At 38.1% G+C, this 24241-nt stretch overlaps 1 protein-coding gene across 13 annotated transcripts in view; it reads left to right on the forward strand.

Annotated features, from left to right (window-relative positions):
- SHISAL1 (shisa like 1) overlaps window positions 1-24241 on the forward strand; it is a 72862-nt gene that overhangs the window by 31820 nt on the left and 16801 nt on the right. For 7 of the 13 annotated variants that reach the window (XM_085544123.1, XM_085544063.1, XM_085544080.1 and 4 more), the window contains 4 exons: window positions 8461-8674; window positions 15482-15811; window positions 18214-18243; window positions 20152-20295. In XM_085544123.1, coding sequence (XP_085400249.1) covers window positions 8461-8674; window positions 15482-15811; window positions 18214-18243; window positions 20152-20167 — 590 coding nt within the window. In that variant the 3' untranslated portion in view covers window positions 20168-20295. Of the gene's footprint in view, window positions 1-8460; window positions 8675-15481; window positions 15812-18213; window positions 18348-20151; window positions 21757-24241 lie in introns of those variants that run through there. The other 6 variants (XM_085544152.1, XM_015870070.3, XM_085544070.1 and 3 more) reach the window with 5 other exon arrangements.

A 24241-nucleotide genomic window follows, 5' to 3' on the forward strand; every position in this document is an offset into this window, starting at 1 on the left:
GCTGAAATGTGAAATGCAATTGAACATTGAGCTTACCAAAGAAGTGGCAAGTCACTGACATAGTTCAACAGAAAAAGACACTCTTGCTACAGTAGTTTTTCAGCTTGCTTAAAAGAAAAAAGGAAAAATCTGCACCACAGTAAAATCCAACTATTTTGCTGAATGACAGTCTATTTAGAAATAAAAAAAATAAAAAAAATAAATAAAAAAAAAGTTGGGTACCAAATGTATGTTCTTATATGTGTACACAGAAACACATGAGCAGGTGAAAGATTGAAGATGGAACTTTAACTGTGTTTGAAATGAGTACACGTTTGGTATGATGTAAATTTCATTACATATATATACATACATACATACATATTACATGCAAATATATATATATATGTAATATACACACACATACTTAAAGAAAAATGCATGACATCATAGTATGCAAGTAACATTATTTTCCAGAATCTGAAAAACTAACTGAACCAGGAGGGAATATATGTTTCTTTCTATAGATATTTACCAGATCTGCCCTAGGTATTTGGTACTAGCACACAGACTTTGCAGCAATCTGTTAGCTGTTGTACTGAGAATTAGTTGAGTGCTATGATTGCTAGTGGTATTGGTTCTTCAGAAGCTATCCGTGACATTGAAGACATGGAATTTTTTTATAATGATAGATGAATGTTTAAACAACAAAAAGGTGAGGTGAATATCCACAGGCCAAACAGATTTGGTCCTAGGAATTTTTAACTCTGAATAAGACCTCTTTGGCCTCCATTCCTGAAGTGCTTTTTAACTGAAAATGTGATTGATGTTTTTTTCCATTATTGCTCTATATTCCCTCGTGCTGCACCATATCCGTAATCACCATACTTAACACTTTACCATGACAAGTAGGTATCTTCAGATACCTTTGTGATTCAGTTAGAGTTCACATGTTATCACATATGTATGATGCCTGTAATATGTAATATGCAGCGTTATATCCCCATCAGTTATTTGATGTGTGGATTTTCTTGCTCACTGATGCCTATTTGCAAGTGTTTAGGTTAATTCTTACTAATGATAAATCATTATCCAGCTATAACTGACACTCCTTTTGTGGAAATTTTACACTATAATCAGCTAGACTACTTCTTGGTGTAATCTTAAAATGTTATTTTCTTGTGGAGTCTTTTTGTTGCTATCCCTATTTATAGCTCTGCATCCCTAGTTATCTAACTACCTGCCTCCTGTGCACAAGAATCAGGCATGGGGAGCTGGAGCAACCTCTTTGTCTTTTTTCATGATAAAGTCATTACAGAAAGCTATTTCCCTGATATAAAAGTCAGTTATTCAAGAAGACTTCAGTGATTATATCCCACTGATCAAATATCACAAAGTTGTTCTGATCTTTTCTTTTGATTTTTGTTATGTTTTCATACTTTTACTGCTCATTTTGTGGGACTTCCACTAGAAACCACCTGAGACTCCACTTTTCCAATCATTTTCCTCAAGATAATTTAAATATAACTGTGTTCCAGTAGAATGAATGATTGCAATATGCATGCAAACAGTAGTAGTCACCTGCTGCTACATAAACACCTTTTACCTCAAACACAAACAAAAAGCCAGTGGCCTGACATATTTTTCTCTTAGGAGACAAAATTTAGTGCCTTTGAAATACAGTTTTTCATTTGAAACTGGTTATATATGACCATTAGTTCTTACACAGTTTAGCTACTAACGTCAGTGTATAGAGTGCAGGCTTCATTTGGAGTCACCACAAGTCTTTCATGCTAGCTTAGTTCCACGCATCTGCTGACATGTGTAGGATTAGGTTTAAGCCATTGCTAAATGACCTTTCATGGGACATGGATGAAAGGATAAAATTTATTATTTATTATTATTTTGCAGCCAGCATGAGTGTACTTTTTTGTTGTTGTTGTTGTTTTTACCTAGGATCAGTTGCCATAAAGAAAAACTAATGGCTTCATGTGCTGAGAGTGATGGGGAAAAGAGTGACTGCCATTCTCACTGAAATTATACAAACAGCATTCTTAAACTGAGCTGAAATGAATATCTAAAGGCAAAACTTCTTGAGTTTCCTAGATTTTCAGATTTCCATCTGTAAGACTGTCCTCATTTCCAACCTTTGATGTACAAATAGATGCCACCTTTGTACTCGCATTCTTAAATCTATATGCATGGTTGTGAACTGCACTCAGCAATTGGAACTGGAATTGGAATTGGAATTGGAATTGGAATTGGAATTGGAATTGGAATTGGAATTGGAATTGGCTCTGCAGGCAGAAGGAAAGGGCAGAAGGAACAGGGGAGTTCCCAGAATAGCTGTTCTCAGGGCCCAAACTCTTTTTTGTCAGAAAGGGAAACAGTGGCAGTAGGTCTTCATAGAAGACTCCACAACCTTTTCCAGTGCACCTCCATCACCCTTACCATAAAGAAGTTCTTCCTCATGTTAGTATGGAACTTCTATGTTCAAGTTTTAGGCTGTTGCTCCTTGTCCCATAACTACACATCACCAAGAGGAATCTGGCCCCATCCATTTGCTTCCCATCTCCCTTTAGATATTTATAAATATTTATCAGATCCAATCCGAGTCTTCCCCAGGCTAACAGACCCAGGTTACTCAGCCTTTCCTCGTATGGAAGATGCTCCAGGAGCTTTATCATCTTTGTGGCCCTCTGCTAGACAACTTCTAGGAGATCCCTGTCTCTTTTGAACTGGGAAACCTAGAACTGGACACAGTATTCTAAACATACTCCACCAGGGCAGAGTTGAGAGGGAGGATCACCTCCTCAACCTGCTGGACACGCTCTTTTTTAATGTACCCCAAGATGCCATTGTCTGTCTTGGCCATAAGAGCACACTGATAGCTCATGGCCAACCTGTGGTCCACAAGAGCCCCCATGACCTTCTCCAGTAGGTCATCCCCTAACCTGTCCTGATACGCAGAAGTAGTTATAATAGAAATATATAATAGAATAGATGCAAAATGTTCTCAGAGAAGGGAGAAATAAACTGTGGGTCCACGAATATATATATATATATATATATATGTATGTATGTATACACACATATTTTAAATATTTCTTTATTTATTTATATAATCAAATTGGGCATGCTGAAAGTTCAGAATGATTTTGTTTCAGTGTTATCACAGTGATGCACAATTTCAGAATACAAGGACATATATTAATTGTACTAACTGAGTAGGGAATGCCTAATAGAGGGAGAAGCAACATGCAGTCATACAGTCAGAACATCCTTTCAGACCACTGTAATGCCTATTTTTACTCTCCAGGAATACTGATAGTTAAATTCATGTAATGGATTGAAAAATACATCAGGATGGCATCAAAGCTTATACTAGCAAGCAAAATTTGATATTATTTGCATGTTACAGTAATTATCCTTTCAATTAAATTATGGATATTTACATGGTAATTGTCAGAGACTCTCAAATGATTGGTGTTGTGCTAAGTAAAATGTAAATATGTGAATATTTGTATAGATTTATCTGGAAAGCTTATAACGATCAGCCAATCTGAAAACACAGATACTTGAAAAATTATGTAACTAAATTAGAAAAAAATCAGCATTGAGCACTTTAACCATGAACAGGTAGAGAAGCAGCAGCTTGACGTATATTGGCTGTTTACATTTTATGGTAGACTGGATAAATTTTAAGTTGAGCTCAAATCAGTCATTTGAAGCATGACAGACTATTCTCTGGAAACTGCCAGGAACAGAGATAGGAGCATCTATATCATCAACCTGTTCAGTAATGCCTTTCAAAAACAGGAAGAGAATTTGCACATGCAAATCCACTCCAGAAACAGCTGCCATCTTTGCAACAGACAACCCACAGCCTTTCAGCTACATTACTTTTATCCTAAGTATTGCTGTAGTGATAAGGCTCTTTCACACTCAGGATTTAAGTTATTTTCAGGGAAAAAAAAATACTTTGTAAAACATTATATTATAGTTTGCTCTAGGAATCAGAGATCCAATAAGCAAATACAGCAAGTGAAATGATTGATTTATTGTAAGCTGTGTAATGCTTTTTCACAGTGTACTGGATTTGGCTGGATGGGATTATTTTTCTTTCCAGCAGCTTCTGTGGTGCTGTGTTTTAGACTGGTGACCAAAACAGCATTCATAACACATCAACGCTGCAGCTGTTGCTGGACACTGCTTACACAGCATCAAGGCATTTTCTGTTTCTCACTGGGGCTGTACAGCTGGACACCCTGAACCACACTGACCAAAGTGATATTTCAGAGAAGATAATGTCATGCCCAGCCATAAAACTGGGACATGAGTTTGTTGGTTTTTTGTTTTTGTTTTTCCTATAATTACCATTGCTTGGGGAATGGAATAGACCTCTCCCCACTGGTGGTGCGTGATTGCCTTCATGTCACCAATTTTTTCTCCTGCTCTTCTTCACAAATTAAACTGCCTTTATCTCAACCCACAAGTTTTCTCACTTTGCCCTTCTAATTTTCTCTTCCCCCACCCCTCACTGGGAGGAAGAGTTTATGAGCAACTCAAACAGCACTTCATGCTTTTTCTTTTCTATTTATTTTAATCACTAACACACATTTTACTATTTAAGGGTTTGTTTGGGAATACATTTTATTAGAAGCTTAACTCACACTCTGACCCAGTGTTATCTTCTATTCTCCCTCCTCTCTGTACTCAGCCTTCCCCATCTTTTCATCCCCAAAGTCAGCTGTGTTTAATTTTCCTTCTAAAATGGTCAAAGAACCTGTCTAGGGATCGGAGAACATTTCACATGCTGATAAGTAAACTACTTTGCAGTAAGGAGTAATCTAAACCTTCCAAAATCCTGGAGCTTTCTAAAGCGTTCTCACAACGCAGTTTCTCTCTCAGCACTGGATAGTTTCAGAAGCATGGATGTATTCCATTGCTTATGAAAAAAAGAATGAGATACAGTGATAACAACATGCACAAGAGCCATATACAACTCAGGCCTAACCTCACAGGGCTGTTGTTCTCTCTCAGTAGTTTAACCTGGCTTTAATTTAATTTACCCAAGTTAAGCTGTAGGAATTATACATGAAAACCAGTAGTTTTGCTATCCTATTATTTTCAAAGCAAGTTCTAGCATTTTCTCTTAAAATGTCCGAAATTTGAAACAACAATCTATACTAAACACTGCAAAAATTACTAGATAGTTGAAGTAATCTAACACTTCTAAAGGAAAAGGGCATCATACCAAAAAAAAAAAAAAAAAAAAAAAAAAATTACACCTATATTTTACATGTATATAGAATCATAGAATCACAAGGTTGGAAAGAAACTACAAGATCATCTAATCCAACTGTCCTCCCATTACCATAGCTACAACAAACCACTAAACCATCTCTCATAGCTCCTCATCCAGACGCCTTTTGAACACTGCCAGGGATGGTGACTCCACCACCTCCCTGGACAGCCATTCCAGTGCCTGACCACTCTCTGAGAGAAAAAGTTCTTTCTTATGTCTAATTTAAACCTCTTCTGGTACAACTTGCAGCCATTTCATCAGGTCCTGTTTGTTGTCTGGTAGAAGAAGCCAAGCCCCTCCTCATCACAACCTCCCTTCAGGAAGTTGTAGAGTGCAATGAGGTCTCCCCTGAGACTCATCTTCTCCAGGCTAAACAATCCCAGCTCCCGCAGCCGCTCCTCATAAGACTTGTGCTCCAGACCCCTCACTAGTTTTGTTGCTCTCCTCTGGACATGTTCGAGGGCCTCGATGTCTTTCTTGTAGTGAGATGCCCTAAACTGAACACAATATTCAAGATGCGGCCTCACCAGAGCTGAGTACAGCGGCATGATTACCTCTCTGCTCTTACAGTTTTGCACTATTTCTAATGCAAACCAGGATGCCATTGGCCCTCTTCGCCACCTGGGCACACTGTCGGCTCATACTCAGCCAAGCATTGACCAACACCCCCAGGTCCCTTTCCTCTTTAAAGTCATCCAGCCACTCTGCCCCAAGCCTATAGCGCTGCATGGGGTTATTGTGGCTGAAGTGCAGGACCTGGCACATGTACTTGTGCAACCTCATCCCATTCACCTCAGCCCAGCAATCCAGCTTATCTAGATCTTATCTAGATCTAGATCTTGTAACAGGTCTCCAGCTGGACTTAACTCCATTAACCACTACCCATTAGGCACGGCCCTCTAGCCAGTTTCTTACCCAAAGAAGGGTATTCCTGTTCAGGCCACATGCAGCCAGTTTCCCCAGGACAGTATTGTGAGAGACTGTGTCAAAGGCTTTGCTGATGTCTGGGTAGACTACATCAACAGTCTTTCCTCATCTACCAGTCTGCATGAGAAAATACCAGTCTGGTCACACAGTCATAGAAGGAAATGAGGTTGGTGAAGCACAATCTGCCTTTCATGAACCCATGCTGTCATATGTCATAACATTAATCTAATTGTATATCAACTTAGGGTGATAAATGAAGACATAATGAGATACGTATGCAGGTTGCTCTGAAAGATATGGCTCCTTCTTATTTCTGCAGAAACTGTAACAAATACAAAGGGCGCGCAAAGACTGTTTTAGGAGGATAACTGCTGTAAGATCTTCAATCAGTAGAAACAGACACAAGTGGAGATAGGAACTTTCATAAAAAGTGAATCAGATTTTATAGACATTTGATTGTCCTTGGAGGCCTTCATCTATCTCGTTCAGTGTTATTTTTTTTCCTCAAGAAATCTGTGGTTACAAAACCTAACTTTGCATTCTAGCCACACATCCTATTATCAAGGAGGACTGTGTTTCAGGTAAATGAAAAACTAAACTTGGCATAAGAGGATGCAAATGAATTCCTGCACTGATTTCGTGAAATTCTCATGAAATTTTTTAATTTTTTTAGGCCTTAGTTTAGCTAAAATAAAAAAATAAAAAAAATTATTTTTAAAAAAATGCATATTTTAGACTGTAAAAAGTTTAGAGTGGTTCTCCTTCATTCAGAAGGGAGTATGTGACCTTGTTTTCTCTTAGTTTAATGCTTTGTTCTATGCTCCCTCTATACACATAAATAAAGAAGTCATTTCCACTGCAATGATCATTAAATTTTGACTAGGCCCACAGTAAAAGAATGTGAGAAACCTAAAAATAATAATGAGAAAACCCAATTTCCAGTGAACAGGAAATGTGTGTGGAGAGATGCTGTATAGATAAGCTCAATCAATGCAAGTCATTATAGGTATCCTCATGTACTGATAAACAGATACTAAAATCATACATCAAGTTAGTAGAGTAGCCAACCTGAAATGGGCAACTTCAGTTTGTAGTTACAGTTGTGTAACTTCACAAAGCATAGTTGTCCACAGCATTGCTGTGTCTCTGTTCTCAAAACAGAGTAAAAACATTTCACTACCACTTGTGCATTCAGATTCTCAGCATCTACATTTTGTTCTCTTTGGAATGGAAGGCCTTTGGACACCCTATGGTACATATAGCCTTTAGTAGTACAGGGCCTTCCACAAAAATGAATCAGTTAGAATGGTGGTGGTATATGGAGCTTTTCTTGTACAAGACTTTTCAGATGTATAAAGAATTCACATGTAAGTGATAAACAACTATGTTGGAAGGTCTTTCCTTGCTGCCTTTCTGCACGCATGGCTTCCAGTTGCTGGTAACAATTAGGGTTCCTGCAGTCTTACCATGTAGCTGTAACCACAGTGTGCCAGTCACTGCAGCAGTCAGCTACATTCAAAGGGTGTAGACGGCCTTCCTTTTATGTCTTTTTCAGGAAAAGTGATGGCAAAATCATTGTGGCAGTCCTGGAAAAAATGTTCTCAGAGGTGTAATAAACACTTTACATGAGAATTTAATAAGAAGATCTGTAAGAATTCCCAGGAGTAGTTGTATTTCTATTAGTTCTGTCTCACTGCAAATTCAAAGCTGTTGAGATCTGTTAAACAGTTTTGTACTTCCCATACCTGACAGAATAATCCTTACTGAAGAACTGCCTTCACAGTGGAAGAGAGATTTCTATCAATAACAGTGTCCATAGGTGAAGCATCTTCAAACTTCTGTTGCAATTTTTACATCAGCTTTTTGTTTTCATGAAGTCATTGCTGGAAAATCCAACATGAGCATTGTTGGGTCTTTGTGGATATCTATATGCACGCTATGAAAATGTTTTCCTAAATACTTCTGTGTTTCTTGGCATGGAAGGCAGTTCGTCTCTTCCCTTGAAATCAATGACAGTTATCAGAATCACAGAATCATAGCAGTAGTAAAGTAAAAAAAAAAAAAAAAACAAATTCTAAATGCTATGTTTTTCAGTATATAGTGTTATAATGTTGAAAGTTCTGAAACATTAACATTTTCAGAAATCAAAGAACAGCTGCTTAAGCTTAACCAATGAAAACCGATAGTTCATAGCACACCGATGACAGAAATGACTCACCACTCTAATACTGTTCTTTGTTTTGCAGTGTTGTCCGCACATTTTCGGGTCTGCGAGCCATATACAGACTACAAAGGACGCTACCACTTTGGTTTTCACTGCCCCCGTCTTTCTGACAATAAATCTTACATCTTTTGCTGTCACCATAACAACACAGTATTTAAATACTGCTGCAATGAGACAGAATTTCAGACTGTTATGCAGATGAATTTAACAGGGAATGCAGATGGATATATGCATAAGTAAGTACATGAGTTTTAAGTGCTCTTAACCAAACTGTTCCTGGTCTAGTAATGTAGTCTGAGGTGTGCTTAACGATGGGAGCATTTAAAATAATCACACACAGAGTAAAATTGCTGGAAGGTTTTTGCTGTTACAGGACTCTTAAAAGAAACTGTATTTTAGCTTTGCTTTAGTGTATATTATAAACATTGTTTGGACAGTATGTAAGTAAAAGCTGCATATAAATACAAGATATATGAAGATATATATAAAAGTTACAAATGAACAGTCTCTCACCAGCTTCAGTCTTATCTGAACTATATTTAAATGCACATCTGTAAAAATAAACCAAAACCACGTCCATGGGGGAAGAGGGAGAGAGCTGATCTTTTTCCATGTCAGCCCTGTATTGAATCTCTTATATTTCACATGTAAATCTCTTGTAATCTCTGACCTTAGGGGAACAGAATGTATTTGCTTATATGCCTACACTGTGCGGTCTCCTTGCCTGTTACCTCAGATACTTCCATGTCATTCTGGGACCTATCCTTAGTTGGCTGTGTTTTGTTGGTTTTTTGTTTTTTTATTCATAAGAAGCTAATCCGTGGCAAGCAGATGTTTGTTACTGATTACTTATTTATGATGGCAAAATACTCACTTGTGATCTGTCTTGTATTAGTATTTGATATTCTGGCCATACTAATCCACTGTGATTTCTCTTAGTGCAGCCACTTTCAGCTGTTGTAAACTCCCACAGTCAAATTCTGATCTCTCTGCTTTCCTCTAATGTTTTATTCTGGTATCCAGGCCCACCAGGGCAAGAAAGGGACAGATTAAAGACTACTGGCATTCCAGCCTATTGATTTTGGTTACTACAGGGATTTCAGTGTTTTGTTTTCTGGTACAAACCTTGGTCAGCTTGTTGTCATTCATCCATATGAGACAAGGTGCAGAGTTGGAATACTGATGTTTGCTCCTTTAGCTTTTAACTGCAGCAAGCAGCAGCCAACTCAGTGTTGTCCTCCTTAACACCTCTCCTACAGCTCTGTCTTCTGATGTTTGAATCTTGTATAGATATAGAAATTGCTTACTGTAACTTAAAAGGTGCTAGCAACAATCACGTAGAATAAAGGAGCCTGTAGTGTATGTACAGTAAAAGAGTGATACTTGCAAAGTAGTCCCTGGGATGTAGAACATTTCTCTGCCACCTGCCTTGTTGTTTACATGTCCATTCACATGTGCGTGTATAGACACATGCTTGCACCAACAGAAATAAACACAGAGTTCTTTCTGATTCAGGGCTGCGACGTGCAAGCAGTTCATCAATGGGAAAGAACGTTATTTGGTATTCTATGGGATACGGGATCTTGCTTTAATTAAAATACTTAGAGCTTAGTGTAAGCATTATTTTAGTTTTAATCCAGTAGTCACTTCTTTAAAAGTCACTTCACATAGTTGTGACAGAGAAAAGGCTATCTTTGTAGTGTTTGTTGGTATGAGTTGTTGAGAATCACCCGGAGAATGCATAACTTATATACATCTTTAGTCCAGAATTTCTTGTGGACATTAGTTATGTGCTGATCAAAGATGCAAAGCAAAGGTGTGTGTGAATATGTTAAATACAACAAAGAGCTTTTGGAGATGGCCTCAAGTTGCGCCAGAGCAAGTTTAGGTTGGATGTTAGGAAACACTTCTTTATAGAAAGGTTAGTTAGGTACTGGAATAGGCACCCCAGGGAGGTGGTTGAATCGCCATCCCTGGATGTGTTTAAGAGCCATTTGGATGTGGTGCTTAGGGATTTAGCAGAGGGTTGTTAGAGTTAGGGTACTAAGATTAGGCTATGGTTGGACTTGATGATCTTCAAGGTCTTTTCCAACCTGGGTGATTCTCTGATTCTATGTAGTTTAGAGAAGTGCAAGAGTTAAATCAGTGTTGCCATTTTGTAACTTCCTGAAATATTACTTCTGATAAATCAGAAAAATGAAGATAAGCTAACTGTCTATTAAAAATCCTCCAGTGTAAAGAGACAGAGAGAGATCTCCTCATCCTGAGCTCACTGAGATTGGTAGAAGACTTTATGATTTTAATGTGCTGTAGAGGATCAGAAAGAAGTGAAGCCTAGATGCCTCCACTTAGGTCACTGTAATAAATATCTTAACACACTCAAACTTTATTTAGCGTATGTAATTTAACTTTATTTGGATTCCAATACATCCAGGTTTCACTATACTGTTACAAAGTCAGCTATTTGTTTAAATCTAATTTCACACACCACTGCAAAAAAAATAATTCTGGTGAAACCTATTGTACTGTGGCTGGAGAGAATGAATGATTTAAGATATGGCAGTAGCAACGAACTGAAAAAAACATTATAGTTTTAAGGGAAGAGTGATTCATTATTATTAATATTTGGTTTATTTTTCCCCTTTGCCATTCTTGTGATCATCAAAACATATCTCTTGTTTTATCAGGCCATTGAGAAGAAAAATTAATGAAGTCATACATAATTCTTTTCTTGTGACATAGCTGAAAAACCACATATCTCTTCTATAGTCATACAGTGTAACCATAGCAGGTTTATTTACATTACTTAAATTTCCATAACTAAACAACTGCATTTTAGTAAGCGCAGAATACTGGTCTATATCTTTGCAATCACACAGACTAATCAGTTTGTAATATTTTTAGATGTTAGCGATTCATGTAGTATTAAATACAGAAATACCAGTGATGTCTAACAGATAAAAAAGGTTCTACTATCCAAAAGTTTTTCTGTAACCCTTTGTCCAATAAGTTATTTAATTACTCTTAAAAATAGTATTAACCTGATTCTTGCATTTGTCCTCTCTCATATTTGCTATTTTGCATGTTCTGATGGGAATCAGCAGCAGTGCTGTGTTAGGAGTCCTTGATCTGACACAGGAACAGCATTATGGCAGTCTGTAATGCATGCGTGTTTTTTCTTATCTTTCATTCCAGTTTTTCAGAGTCGAATGGCTTTAGCACAGCACACTACAACACTGCACCAAAAGCAGTGTGAAAACGGAACAGCAGTATATTTCTCCATGTGCAACATGTCCCCTGCAGAGCTGGCATTTGGTTAAATATCTCCCAGAAAATCTTCTTTACAAGAAAGCAAAGCTAAATACATAAAATTTTCATTTCCACCACCAACTGTTCTAAAAAGATGTAATTTAGCTGGGAAGACCTCTTAGGTACTGCATCATCAGTGAATTCTTCAGGAAAATAGAAGATGGGACAAACATCTTTAGGTATTTCCTATTTTCATGTGCGTGTAAAAAGTACTGAGGTTTCCTCAGTAATAAAAGTACCACAGAATTTGAAAGGAGGTGAACTTGCATTTGCTTGGGGCAACACTTAAAACGTGTTACTACTGCAAGTAACAGTCCTTTTTAACTAGAATAGGGAAAGAAGCATTTTCCATGGCCACCTGCCCACATTTATACTGCAGCTGTAGAATCCTGCTCACAATTGTTTTGATTTGTTGAGTTTTTTTAAGCCTGAATTCCTTAATGAATTATTTTCTGTTCATGTGCAGCATATAAAACAAAAACAAAAACAACAAACTCTTCTGAAAAACAGTGTAGTCCAAAACCTGCCTGCCATCTCAATCAAAAAGTTAATAAATCAGATGGAAGGAATTGCATGGGCAAAAATAATAACATAATCTGTCTATTTCACTTCTTTGTAGGGGTGTCAGAGAAATCTGTGTAGGATTTTGTACACGGAATTGGAGATTCCTCGGAGAGCCCAATTCAAGGCTTCTTGAAGCCAGAGTGAATCTTTTCATAAGTAGACTCTGCATCAATTCTATAGCATATATACACTCTATTTCTGTAAAAGCCAAAGTGCTTTGAAATAAAGTGCTCCTAAGCTTTTGTGGTAGACCCATGAACTATTCTGTTTCATGTACAAGCTAGGAGGTAATGATCATGTAACTTTACTCCATATTCAGTTTTTCTGTCTGTGGGCCTGCAACAGCAGAGGACTAGGCAGCATGGCCTTACACTTAAGCCTTGTACTGAAGCCAAAAGCAAAGCTCCAAAGTCACCTACCAGGAGGGTGGGTGAATTAGGATGTGAAGATAGGCTTTTCATCCAGAGAGAGGGAGGAGGAGGCACAACCATGCCAAAGCTGCCAATTAGACTTGACTGTCCCTGTGAAGGAACAAACTGCAATAATTGGAATCTTGACAGATGTGGAATCCATTCAGACTTATTTTTGATTAAAGTGAAACTTCTGCACAAAAGAACAGGAAAATCAAATTGCAGGGTGAAACTTTTAAAATTAAATCATTCCACTCAATGAAATGGGAGTGAGTCCTGAGTGCTGAATCAATTCCCAGTTCTTTGCTCTGTCTCTGGCCCTACTGTTATTCGGTGGTACAGAAGTAAGGTTGTTTATTATCTACTTAAGGTATCTGCTCAACTTGTAGGGAAGTTTTAATTTTCAATGTAGTTGGTGAAGATCAGCAAAATTAGTATTTTCTACCAACTCAATAGTGTGAGAAACAAAGTGTATTAAAATGCAGCATTTCTCTCTTTGTATGAAGCGCACTATTCTATTAGTTTTGCTTGTGATCTTTCACAAGGCTCCTTTGATAGTGATGCTGTCCCACTGTCTGTTAAGTTAAATAAGGCACTCTTTCATTTCTGTACTTGCGAGGAACAGATGTTATTTAGAAGGAACAGATGGAGAATTCGTATATAGCATGATTAATAAATTGTTGCTTTAAATTGGAACACTCAAAATAACTCTAATTTTCACTAACCAAAATTCTGATGGGTAAAACTAAATGCCTGAAATAGCAATGAATTCTTCTGGGGTAACCGTAAGAAATGTTCCTCCCTCTCAAATTGCTGCCCAAACGAAAATAACATGTTTTCTAATATTTCCATTCTTTCTGTGGATCAAACACAGCTCACATCTTCGTAACACAGACCCTGTTGGCAGTAATGGTGCAGAAGGGCAGGATTTGTCACAGTGGATTTCTTTATGACTTTTGAGTTAAGGGCTCTCATGAGCACTATGCTTTGTCTACTTCCAATCTTTCCAGGAATTTACTGAAAAGTTTGGAATCCTGGGCTAGCATAATCCTGCAGTTACACAGAGAGGGCCTTTTAACAGGGCCTTCTGATCAAATGCAGTTCCCTGAAAGTTTCCCAAGTGTCTATGAACAAGCATGGTTGAGCTGGCGTTAGATTCTCTATGTAAACTCAGGTCCAAACAGACGGGAGTATTTACATAGTACTATTACTTTGAGATCATTTTCCCCCACGATTATTTTCCTAATGACATTTTTTTATTAGTATCTCTTCTGCTTGTTTATTTTCATAGTCTCTACACCTATTTCCACATTAGCTCTTAGGTCTAGATCAGTGTTCTTTCCCATACACCTAATTGTTTCCTTCCCCCTCTGCTCTCACTTCCTCTTCCTTACTCATAATTTCTAATCCAGACTGTACTTACACCTGGTAGTTGTCATCTTCTTTTAGTACTGCATCATCTGTGGAGCTTCAGAGCTTTTTCCCCTTTTTGATTTCCCAGTTCTCAACCTCCTTTCTTTTCTCTTTTCTTTTAATAACTCTACTCATCTGTCTTAGCTATAAAGTTCTGTGTACCATGCCAGCAGCTGATGATTTTTACTGCCTTTACCCATATACACCCTATAGCTACATCAACATGTACATACAAATGTAGTAATAATTTTTCTTCCCGTTGAATGAGTAATACAATAAGATCTTGTCAGTATTTTTTCTTCTTAAATTTAGTACCCGGAAACTAATGGATCTTTAGCAGTTGTGCTTGAGAGACTATACCTGTCATAGCATCTGCTGCATCCAACAATAATTAGTCTTAACAGTGAAGGCAAGTCCAAGTACAATAAGCAACTTTTAAGACTGGAGGTTTGTAATACATGTCAGCAGTTTTTTCATGTTTTCAATAGTGGAACCTCTTCAGGGTCAATGATTACAACATATTTTCATGTGGTTATCCTCACTCATATATGTCCAGAGAAGGGCAGTGAAACTCGTAAGGGTTCTGGAGCACAAGTCTTATGAGGAGCAGCTGAGAGAGCTGGGATGGTTCAGCCTGGAGAAGAGGAGGCTCAGGGGAGACCTCATTGCACTCTACAACTTCCTGACGGGAGGTTGTGATGAAGAGGGGCTTGGCTTCTTCTCCCATACCTCAAACATGATCGAAGGAAATGGCCACAAGTTGTACCAGAAGAGGTTTAGATTAGACATAGGGAAAAACTTTTTCTCTTAGAGAGTGGTCAGGCACTGGAATGGCTGCCCAGGGAGGTGGTGGAGTCACCATCCCTGGCAGTGTTTAAGAGGTATCTGGATAAGGAGCTACAAGATATGGTTTAGTGGCTTGTGGTAGCAACAGTAATGGGAGGGTAGTTGGACTGGATGATCTTACAGGTCCTTTCTAATCTCGTGATTCTATGATTCTATATAAACACCTTGTTGCTTCCAAAGGAGTTACTCTCTGGGAAAGGGAATTTGCAGAATAAAGCATAGGACCTGTCTGTAACAGTATGTAGAATGTCTGCTCTTTTAAGGGTATATGTGAGCAGATGAGAGAGAAATCTAAACATTTGTAGGACAGAGAGTCTTCATTTTTAAAAGCCTCCCATGTCACACAGTATTTATAATTTTTAATTATGTACTTTAAAATAATTTCTTTTGTTTTGTTTTCTGTGTATTATACTGACATAATTAAAGAAACAAATAACTTTTAATATGATGACGTAATACTGACATATTACCTGACTTGTTTTCCCTTCTTTTCTTTCACAGCAACTACAGTGCACTGTTAGGGGTGTGGATCTATGGTTTTTTTGTGGTGATCTTGCTGATACTGGACCTTTTATATTATTCTTCAATGAACTATGATATTTGCAAATTTTACCTAGCACGGTGGGGAATCCAGGGAAAGTGGATGACACAAGGACAGAGCCGATGGATTAATTCTGCTCAGGACCCAAGCCAAGTACAGACTCAGCCTCAGCCAGAGACACAGCCTCAAACTCAGCCTCAGCCACAGCCTCAGACATCACAGACAGTACATACTCTAAAAGGAGATGCTTTAAGCCCACCCTTGATGTCTTTTCAGAGTACATCTGCCTGGTAAGTAAAATAAGCCATACTGTGATGTATTTTTTGACTCCGTTACTTTGTAGTGTGAACAGTCATTTGCGTTTGGAAGCATCTGCAAATTCAGGGTGTGTGGTACCATTTGAGTACCTAAGACATAATTCTTTGTATTACGAATTGTCTTATGTAACTGCTGCTTAGGAGTGATTTGCTATTCTAGAATATCTTTTATCATCTTGTAATACTGATCTGTCAGAGAAATAGATGCTGCCATTTTTCAAAGGTAAATAGTTATGCTACTCCCATACAACATCCTTGTCTCTAAATAGGAGAGAGATGGATTTGAAGGGTGGACTATTTGCTGAAAAAATAATTGTCTGGATACCCACATCCAGAGAGTTGCAGTCAACTGTTCTATGTCCAGGTGGAGATCAGTAATGAGGAGTGTTCCACAGAGGTCTGCTCTGGGATTGGTATTATCTGCTATCTTCATTAATGACATAGCCAGTGGGATTGAGTGCAAACTCAGCAGAGCTGGGTGGCCAGCATGGCAAGAGAGGTGACTGTCCCCCTCTGTTCTGCCTTTGTGAGGCCCTGTCTGGAGTACTGCATCCAGGCCTGGGACACCCAACACAAGACATGGAGCTGTTGGAGTGGGTCCAGAGGAGGTCATGAAGTTTCTCAGAGGGATGGAACACCTCCTTTATGAAGAGAGGCTGAAGGAACTTGGTTGTTCAGTTTGGAGAAGAGAAGACTCTGGGGGGGAAACATTAAGGGTACCTATAGGAAAGATGCATTCATTTCCAGAAAAAATATTGTCACTACAAGTATTCACTTTAAGCTAAAGTGAGTAGATACAGTTTAGATATCATGAATTTTTTTTTTTACTCGGTGTGAGATGAGGCACTGGAACATAACAGAAGTAGCACACAAAATCTGTGGAAGCCCCATTCCAGGAGATAATCAGAGTCAGACTGGATGTTGCCCTGGACAACCTGATATAGTGGGAAATGTACCTGCCTACAGCATTAGGGTTGGAACCAGGCTGTTTTTAAGGTCCCTTCCAACCTAACCCATTCAAAGATTCTATTCTGTGGTACAAATAAAAGCAATTATAAATTGTTTTTCTACATCAACCATTATAAAGTTAATTTTCATCTAGTATCAAAGACTACTTGCCGTGTGCATCTATGTGTCTGTTGGTCTGGTTTTAAAAGGCTGTATAAATAACAACACTTGCTTCAGTATAAGATGTCACAGTTTCATCTGGGGGTATGAGACACAGAAACAACATGAAAACCGGGTTAGTTTTTTATATGCATAGCTGAAAAAGTATAGCTTAATCTCATTTGACAGGATGACACAAGTAGGCTACTGTAAAGTTAAATGCAACCAAAACAAAACAAAAACTCCACAACAAGACCAAATGGGAGACAGGTTCAGAAACAGTGAGAACGTACAATACAAACACAAGAAACTAAAGACCGATAACCATGGGACAAATTGTCACAAAATGATTTTTGACTCTTTTTACCAAATAAAAAGGAATCTAAGGAAGAGACCTGAATAATGTGATATTCTGAACAAGATGTCAAGTGGGGCAGTTGATTGTTTTGGTTTTTTTTCTTGTCAAGAGGAGTTTTCTACACAGCATACAGACTCAGCTTGGGGGAAAAGGCTGCACCAGTGTGTTTGAGAAGTGTTCCAGAGAGTGGACTTTTGGCAAAGTAAAGTCATCCATGAATGAGCAAGGTGTAAAAGATGGTGGCAATTCCGATATCATGAAGCATGTAAAGTCGCAGTGTTGGTCTTGATCTGAAACATATGGGGAGTACTGTGTTGAAAACAGGGTGATGTTAGAAACAGTACTTTTATTACATAACTTGTTCCTTAACTTTAAATGTAAATCTGCAGTGAAAATCGTTGAAGATTTTTTTGTGATTGACAGAAAACTTAGTGATGAAAAGGATCAGTAAAAGAGAAGCTTATTTGTCATAGCAGTCAGTACTGGATGTATATGGTGCAGCTTAGACTTAGCAAGCCCTGTCCAAATGGAAGAATCCTAATAGTGTCACTTAAGATTGTACGTAGATAGAAGCATTTGTCTTTTCTATACTTCCACTTCTTTTTTTCTTCTCCTTTCAATCCCTGAAGCTTTTTTGCATGTAGAATTCCTAGTCTTTAGTCAGAACTCCATGCAAGTTAAAACCAACACTTCAGTCATACAGTGGTTGTGTTTTCAGCTTAATATACGTGTGTATGTGACTGCGTGAATATACATACTTAAGTTTAAAATACTAGGCTGTTATATCAATTGGTAGTTCTGCCATATGAAAGGAAACTATTCAGTAATTTTTGAAGAATTCTTGATCACTTTACTGACTTTTGTTGTTCTTTTTCCTTTTTATCTTTTTTGTTTGTTTGTTTGTTTGAAGCATTAAGCGGAGAATGTATGTTAGGATCAGGTGAGAATATCACATGCTCTTTTTCCTGTGTTTGCAGGCGATGAGCATTGATAAATTACTCTAGTAACCCTGACCCCTTCCCCACTGCACTGTCTGTCTATGGCCCTATTAGTTCCCATAAAATTATTTACTTTTTCTAGTTCCTTTCATTGCTCAATGAAAGAAGTAGCTGTTTCCTTAGCAAGTCTGAACTTATCCCTTGTATTTCAGGACACAGTAGAAGATACCATATTTTCAAGCTTATAACCTGCAACTTTTGAAAACTCACAGCCCTTGAACCAAATTCACAGATGTCTCAGTCTGCACTTAACACAGGAAAACACAGAGGAAAGAGCAGTAGGCAGTGACGATCACAGAGCAAGTGATGAGTGTGTGAAAGAGGTTTTTGAATAGGGAGCTCTCTCAGAAAAATAAAGTCTTGTCTACTATAGCACATACTAAGACAGTGAGGAATAAGTGTAGGTTGCCTGGCTGTTTATTTCCCTATTAGATAATCTGCAGGTTATTTACATGAAAATATGGAAATATGTATGAATTAGATTTAGTTTCAAAGTATGTTTCTGCTGCAGTCTGTGTCTGATAAATTATCTCAGTACTGTCTTCTCAAAATTTAATCATTCTGTCAGGAAGGAGTGGAACGAAGCTACTGGATTTATCATTCCCATCACTGCTTTTAAGACTGCTGAGTTATTAGTCTCTTTTAGTTTTGTATTTTCTACTTGAATTTCCATTATTCCTGATGATGACACCAACCTCTTGATCTGCTCTGATAATAGCAAGATTTCACTTTATAAAATCAACTTAAAACATCAAACTTATCCCTCCTTTTTCCTCCACAGAGAAAATGAACATCCTTTTCTAACACCACACAAATACAATTATGTATATGCAGTTGGTGTCATACCAAAAGAACAGCTCCAATTTATAAATGAACTTTCTTTCTGATCAAAAATGATAAAATACTACATGAAAATGCAAAACAGATTTTGTTAGTCTCGTAAGATATGCATATACTTGCATATTGTTAAAAATATTTTCAAAAAAAAAAAAACAGGGCTTCATGATGACAAAAGGTGTCAAAGTTTTAGTTTCCTGTACTGCGTTTTTCATAATACAGTTAAAAAACATCTTCATTCTGGAAGACAGTACTCTATGATAACAGGAATGTGATTCTTGCCTATCCTGCATATCATTCTGCCCAGAGAGGTTGGTGGATCCCTGTCCCTGGAGACATTCAAGGTCAGGCTGGATGGGGCTCTGAACAAGCTGATCAAGTTGCTTATGTCCCTGTTCATTGCAGGGCAGTTGGACTAGATGACCTTTTATGGTCCCTTCCAACTCAAATGATTCTGTCATTCTATGAAGAATCAAAGCAACACTGCAGGCTTTGTCTCATTCCTGCACAGGACTGACAGTATAAGCAAATATCCCAAGAAGTGGCAGGATTAAAATACAGCTTCTAAAGCAATGTGGGGTCTCCTTGGATTTAAAAAAACATGTAAATGCTCATTCTGTTATCGTTTCATTTAATGTTTAGTTTACATACTGTGAATTGGCTATGAAACCAATAACTGAGGCAGAGATGTCAGAAAGAAAAGATAAAGCAAGCCAATAGAATATGGTGGGTGGAACCAACTCCAAGGTGTTTAAACATCTTGTTGTAGCAGACCACTTCATTATTTATTTGAGACAAGGAGCACCATGTATAGTTGTAATTATTATAGCTAAAGAAGTCTGGAATCCATTATACAAGCTGCTGGCTGATGTGTAGAGGGCTTGCAGTGTTGCGTAAGGACAGGAAGAAAATACATTAATCTCAGAAACATTGAGCCTGATTTAGAAGAGCATTTCTTCATCATGTAGTGTATAGATTTTTTGTAGCCCAACTAATGTTGATTTCTTCTTTAGTATGGAAACCATCTGAGGGCTGTCCTAAAGGCCTGTGTGGTCTGAGTCCAGGTCCTGGTGGATGTATCTCCTGCAGCCCAAACACCGTCACGGACTCAAAAAAGCATCCTGCAAGTGGCTGAGCATAAGCAATTGTGGTGGTTTCTCCAGGTCCTTGCTGAGGCGCATGAGCTGTGTCCTTCCATGCTTACTGGTCCATGTGAGAATCTGCAGGCAGAGCAACCCAAGCAGGCTTTTAACAGCTGGATATCAAACAGCAATGAGCAGCATGGAAACCCTTACTGCTGCATAGGAGTATGTGCAAGCCAGGGAGCAACACAAGGAAATACATTCTAATCTGAAGAATCAAAATCCAGACCAATGATAAAAAGTGGTCTTGCTACCCCAGGAATATTATTAGTCAATAAGGAATAAAAAAGATCACACAAAAGCACTGTGCACAAAGGCAGCCTAGCAGTGTTTTCCAGATTTTCTGTGGCTGTGTTGTAGCTGTGGAACAGATGAACGTGATCTGCCCTGTTCTGGTGATGCGAAGCTCCTCCCCACATCCATCAAGGATGCATAGTGCAGGGATGCTGTCATGAAGGCTGACTGCTGCCTCTGTTTTCAGGGCCATGTCTACTCTGTGTGTGACCATATATGTTATGCTACATGAGTCACAGTTTCATAAATTTGCTGCTTGCCCTGGATCAGAAAAGCTATCAGCCCAGCAGGGTGAGCTTGTGCTTATTTCCTTTATGCAGTTGGAATGGGTTAGACAAAAGCAAGCCTGTTTTAACTTCCCTATGTGAAATGTTGCAGCCTGCTTTTGCTGTGAGTTCCTCTGAGATGCATTGTCTTCAAGACAAAAAAAAGTAGAATGTTTTTAGCACAACCGTACCTCAGACTTCTTCCAGTAACTACCAAACCTCTTACAGAGAGGGAAGAAAACAAAAACATACTCGCTGAGTACAAAAGCTAGCAGATAACTGAGCACATCCACAGTAGCTATGCAAAAAAAAAAAGCCTCAGCCACTTTGCTGGTGGCTAAAAAGACTACGTGAAATAATTCCTTTGTTGCTACCTTTTGAAACACAGCATGTGTTACCTCTGTATCTAAATATCCACATTTGGTGGTTCCTCTGATTCAGTAATTACTAAGAGCTGCCCAGGCAGCCTTGCTGCTGTCACCTCACTAGGGACACTCGCTCTGAAGAGCGGCAGTTGTGCAATGTGACCATGGCCACAGCTCAGCAATAGTACGCAGTGCTGGGGTGGTGAGAGGATCCTGGGCAGAGGCTGCTGCCATAGACGATACTTACAGCAACAAACTGAACAAAATCTGCCCCATTCAAGGCAGATTTTATTTACAACTTCCTAGCTAGACTGTTGTATTACGTTCAAGATGAAGTATAGCAAACTAGAGCACCAATAGTTTTTGGTTGTTTGTTTTTTAAAGAAAAGAAAGAAAGAAAGTGAAATAATCTGTTAGGGCTTTTATGAGAGAGCTACCTAGGATTCAAAGTCCTGGAATATCTGTCTAGTAACAACTGTTAAATGTATCTGGTAACATCATCTATTCTCTTCATAATTTATTCATTTAGAATAAAGAGATTGTTAAACAGATTTCGTCTAAATATTCTTGTGTTTGATAGGAACTGCATAACTGTAAAAAACAGCAATTGCTTAAAAACAAAGCCAGGGATGGGACATCACTTTCTACTCCTAGTAGAGCTAGATGATAAAACTGATTTTGCATTGCAAATGCCTTCTGCCTGGGCTGCTACTTGATGTCAAGAAACCAAGAACACAAATAGACAACAGTCTTGGAACTGAGCACCCCAGAGTCATTAATACTCTGATTCCTGCCTATTTACCTCAGTACTGTAATCATGCAAATAACTCAAACGTTTTGAATTCCACCATTTTGCTTCAAACAGTTCAAGATAAATGAGTCATTGTATGCTTTCTTTCCTGGTTTGTTGGGTTTTTTTTTGTTGTTTGAAATTTCCTACTGATGAGAAGTTAAGACACTTTGCCCACTTCAGTCTAAATCCGGGCAAATCCTTTGTGTATGGTGGTATATACTGTCTCTTTTGCTGTTGCATAAATAATACATATGCTTTGTTTCACACCTATTCTCCTTTTCTTAAGTCAAACCCAGTATTGCAACATTTATCTCTGTATGTTCTTGTCACACTCAGATTCATTAGATACGGATGATCAATACTGTCTACATACTTACTTCTCAACCTTCCCATCAAACTGGGACTGCCATATTTAGCAACTTCATGAAAGTCTTTTCTTTTAAATAATCCATTGAAGTCATTTAACTAACTTAAATGAGACAACACACTGTCAGAAAACAGCAATTAGTAGAAAAGTGAGTAGTTAAATTACTATCTGAAAACAATTGCTAAATAAACTCTACACTCTGAGAAATGAAAGCTAGTAAAATGCTGAAAACTGGTCCTGAACAACTTCCATTTTCAACTTGTCCCTTATATTTTGAGTAGACTATCTTGGAGCCAGATCCTTAGTTTACCTGCATTATAACAAATCCAGAGATATGCTGCTAAATTAGCAGATAACAGCATAAAATCCATACAAAATCAGAAGAAATCAACTAAGCCTGCAATTTTTCTGCATAATGTCACAACGCTACGGTGTCATACACAGGAATGAGCACAATATCATAAGTTTTATCAACTAATCCCATCATTTCTGTCACAACAAATACCACTTAATTTTCAAGGCACGATAGTTCATTAAGTAGTTCTTTCTCCTACCCATTACCTCCTCCTATAAGCCAGACACTCAGCAGCATAGACATTAAATGAAAATTTCATTGCTTTCAGTGTCTTGGGAAGTCACCTCCAACATAGATTTTAAAAGTAGATAGATTACTTCCTAACTCTAGGAGGAACAATGTAGGTTATGTACAGAGGAGCTTATCAATCTCAGAATTATTATTAAGCAAAAGATATAAGTAATAATCCTTTTATAGAGTTGCAGAAGATCTTTTAGAGCGTGTTAACATTACTACATGAAATAATAGCATGCCGTGGAATACCAAAAAATAATCAAAACATCAAAATCTTATTTAACAATGCCAAACATGACCATAAATGGTAACAGTGTCAGGCAGTTATTTGCACTGAAAGATGAGGTCAAGGATCTGCCACATCATTATTTCTATTGTCATTGTTGCTGATTAGTTCATGATGCAGATAAGGACAGCAAGCAATTAGGCATTCCAACAGAAAAGAGATAGAACATGTTTGTATGACCTTGGTTTTATATTGATCTTTCACCACACAGTTCAAGAAAAGGCCAGCAATTAGACACAGTCAGTGTGTTCATCATTAGGAAGATATCAGATAAAGGGTTGTTCTAGTCTCAAAAGCAAAATAGATGAAGAACCTTTGAAATCTGAGAAGCGTTAGAGTAATTTTACTGTCCATTAAGCCATGAGAGAATATTTGTGTCACTCAGCAAACTATTTTCAAGCATTTAAAAGGTTTTGGAGAAGTTATGTGAACAATGTTATCGCTTAGTGAGATCTTTTGGTGACAGGGGGACAGTTGGACTGGATGATCTTGTAGGTCTTTCCCAACCTTGGTGACTATGATTCTATGATTCTATGACTACATGTACACAGATATCTATGACCATAATTATAAAGGAAGTCTATTTACTGCAGGGGAAAAAAAAAAAATGCCCCTGGAAAGACTTTAAAGTTTGCCATAAAAAGTTCCTAGGAAATCAGAAATGCTGAAGAGATGAACTTTGTTTGAAACATTAAGCAGCAGGAGTATGACAAATATAGCTCAAGCAATTAAAAATATCAATAATGTTAATCCAGTGGCAGGTAATAACATGATCCCAGACATAACAGGGAGGCAAGCCTGCAACACGTGACATTAAACACTGGAGAAGACATGCTAATCAGCACAGTATTATGCTGCCTGCACAGAGCAGCATCAAAGGAATAAATGGTGGAAAGTGGGCACCCATCTTAAACTACAGGAAGCTGGGAAATACTCAGACCACCTCTCTTTACTACCCAATAGGGTGATCCGTTCCCTTTTGTTTATGTGTATTGGTACCT

The sequence above is a fragment of the Coturnix japonica genome, chromosome 1, assembly GCF_054131305.1.
Source record: "Coturnix japonica strain WE chromosome 1, WE-NBRP24, whole genome shotgun sequence".
Lineage (NCBI taxonomy): Eukaryota > Metazoa > Chordata > Aves > Galliformes > Phasianidae > Coturnix > Coturnix japonica.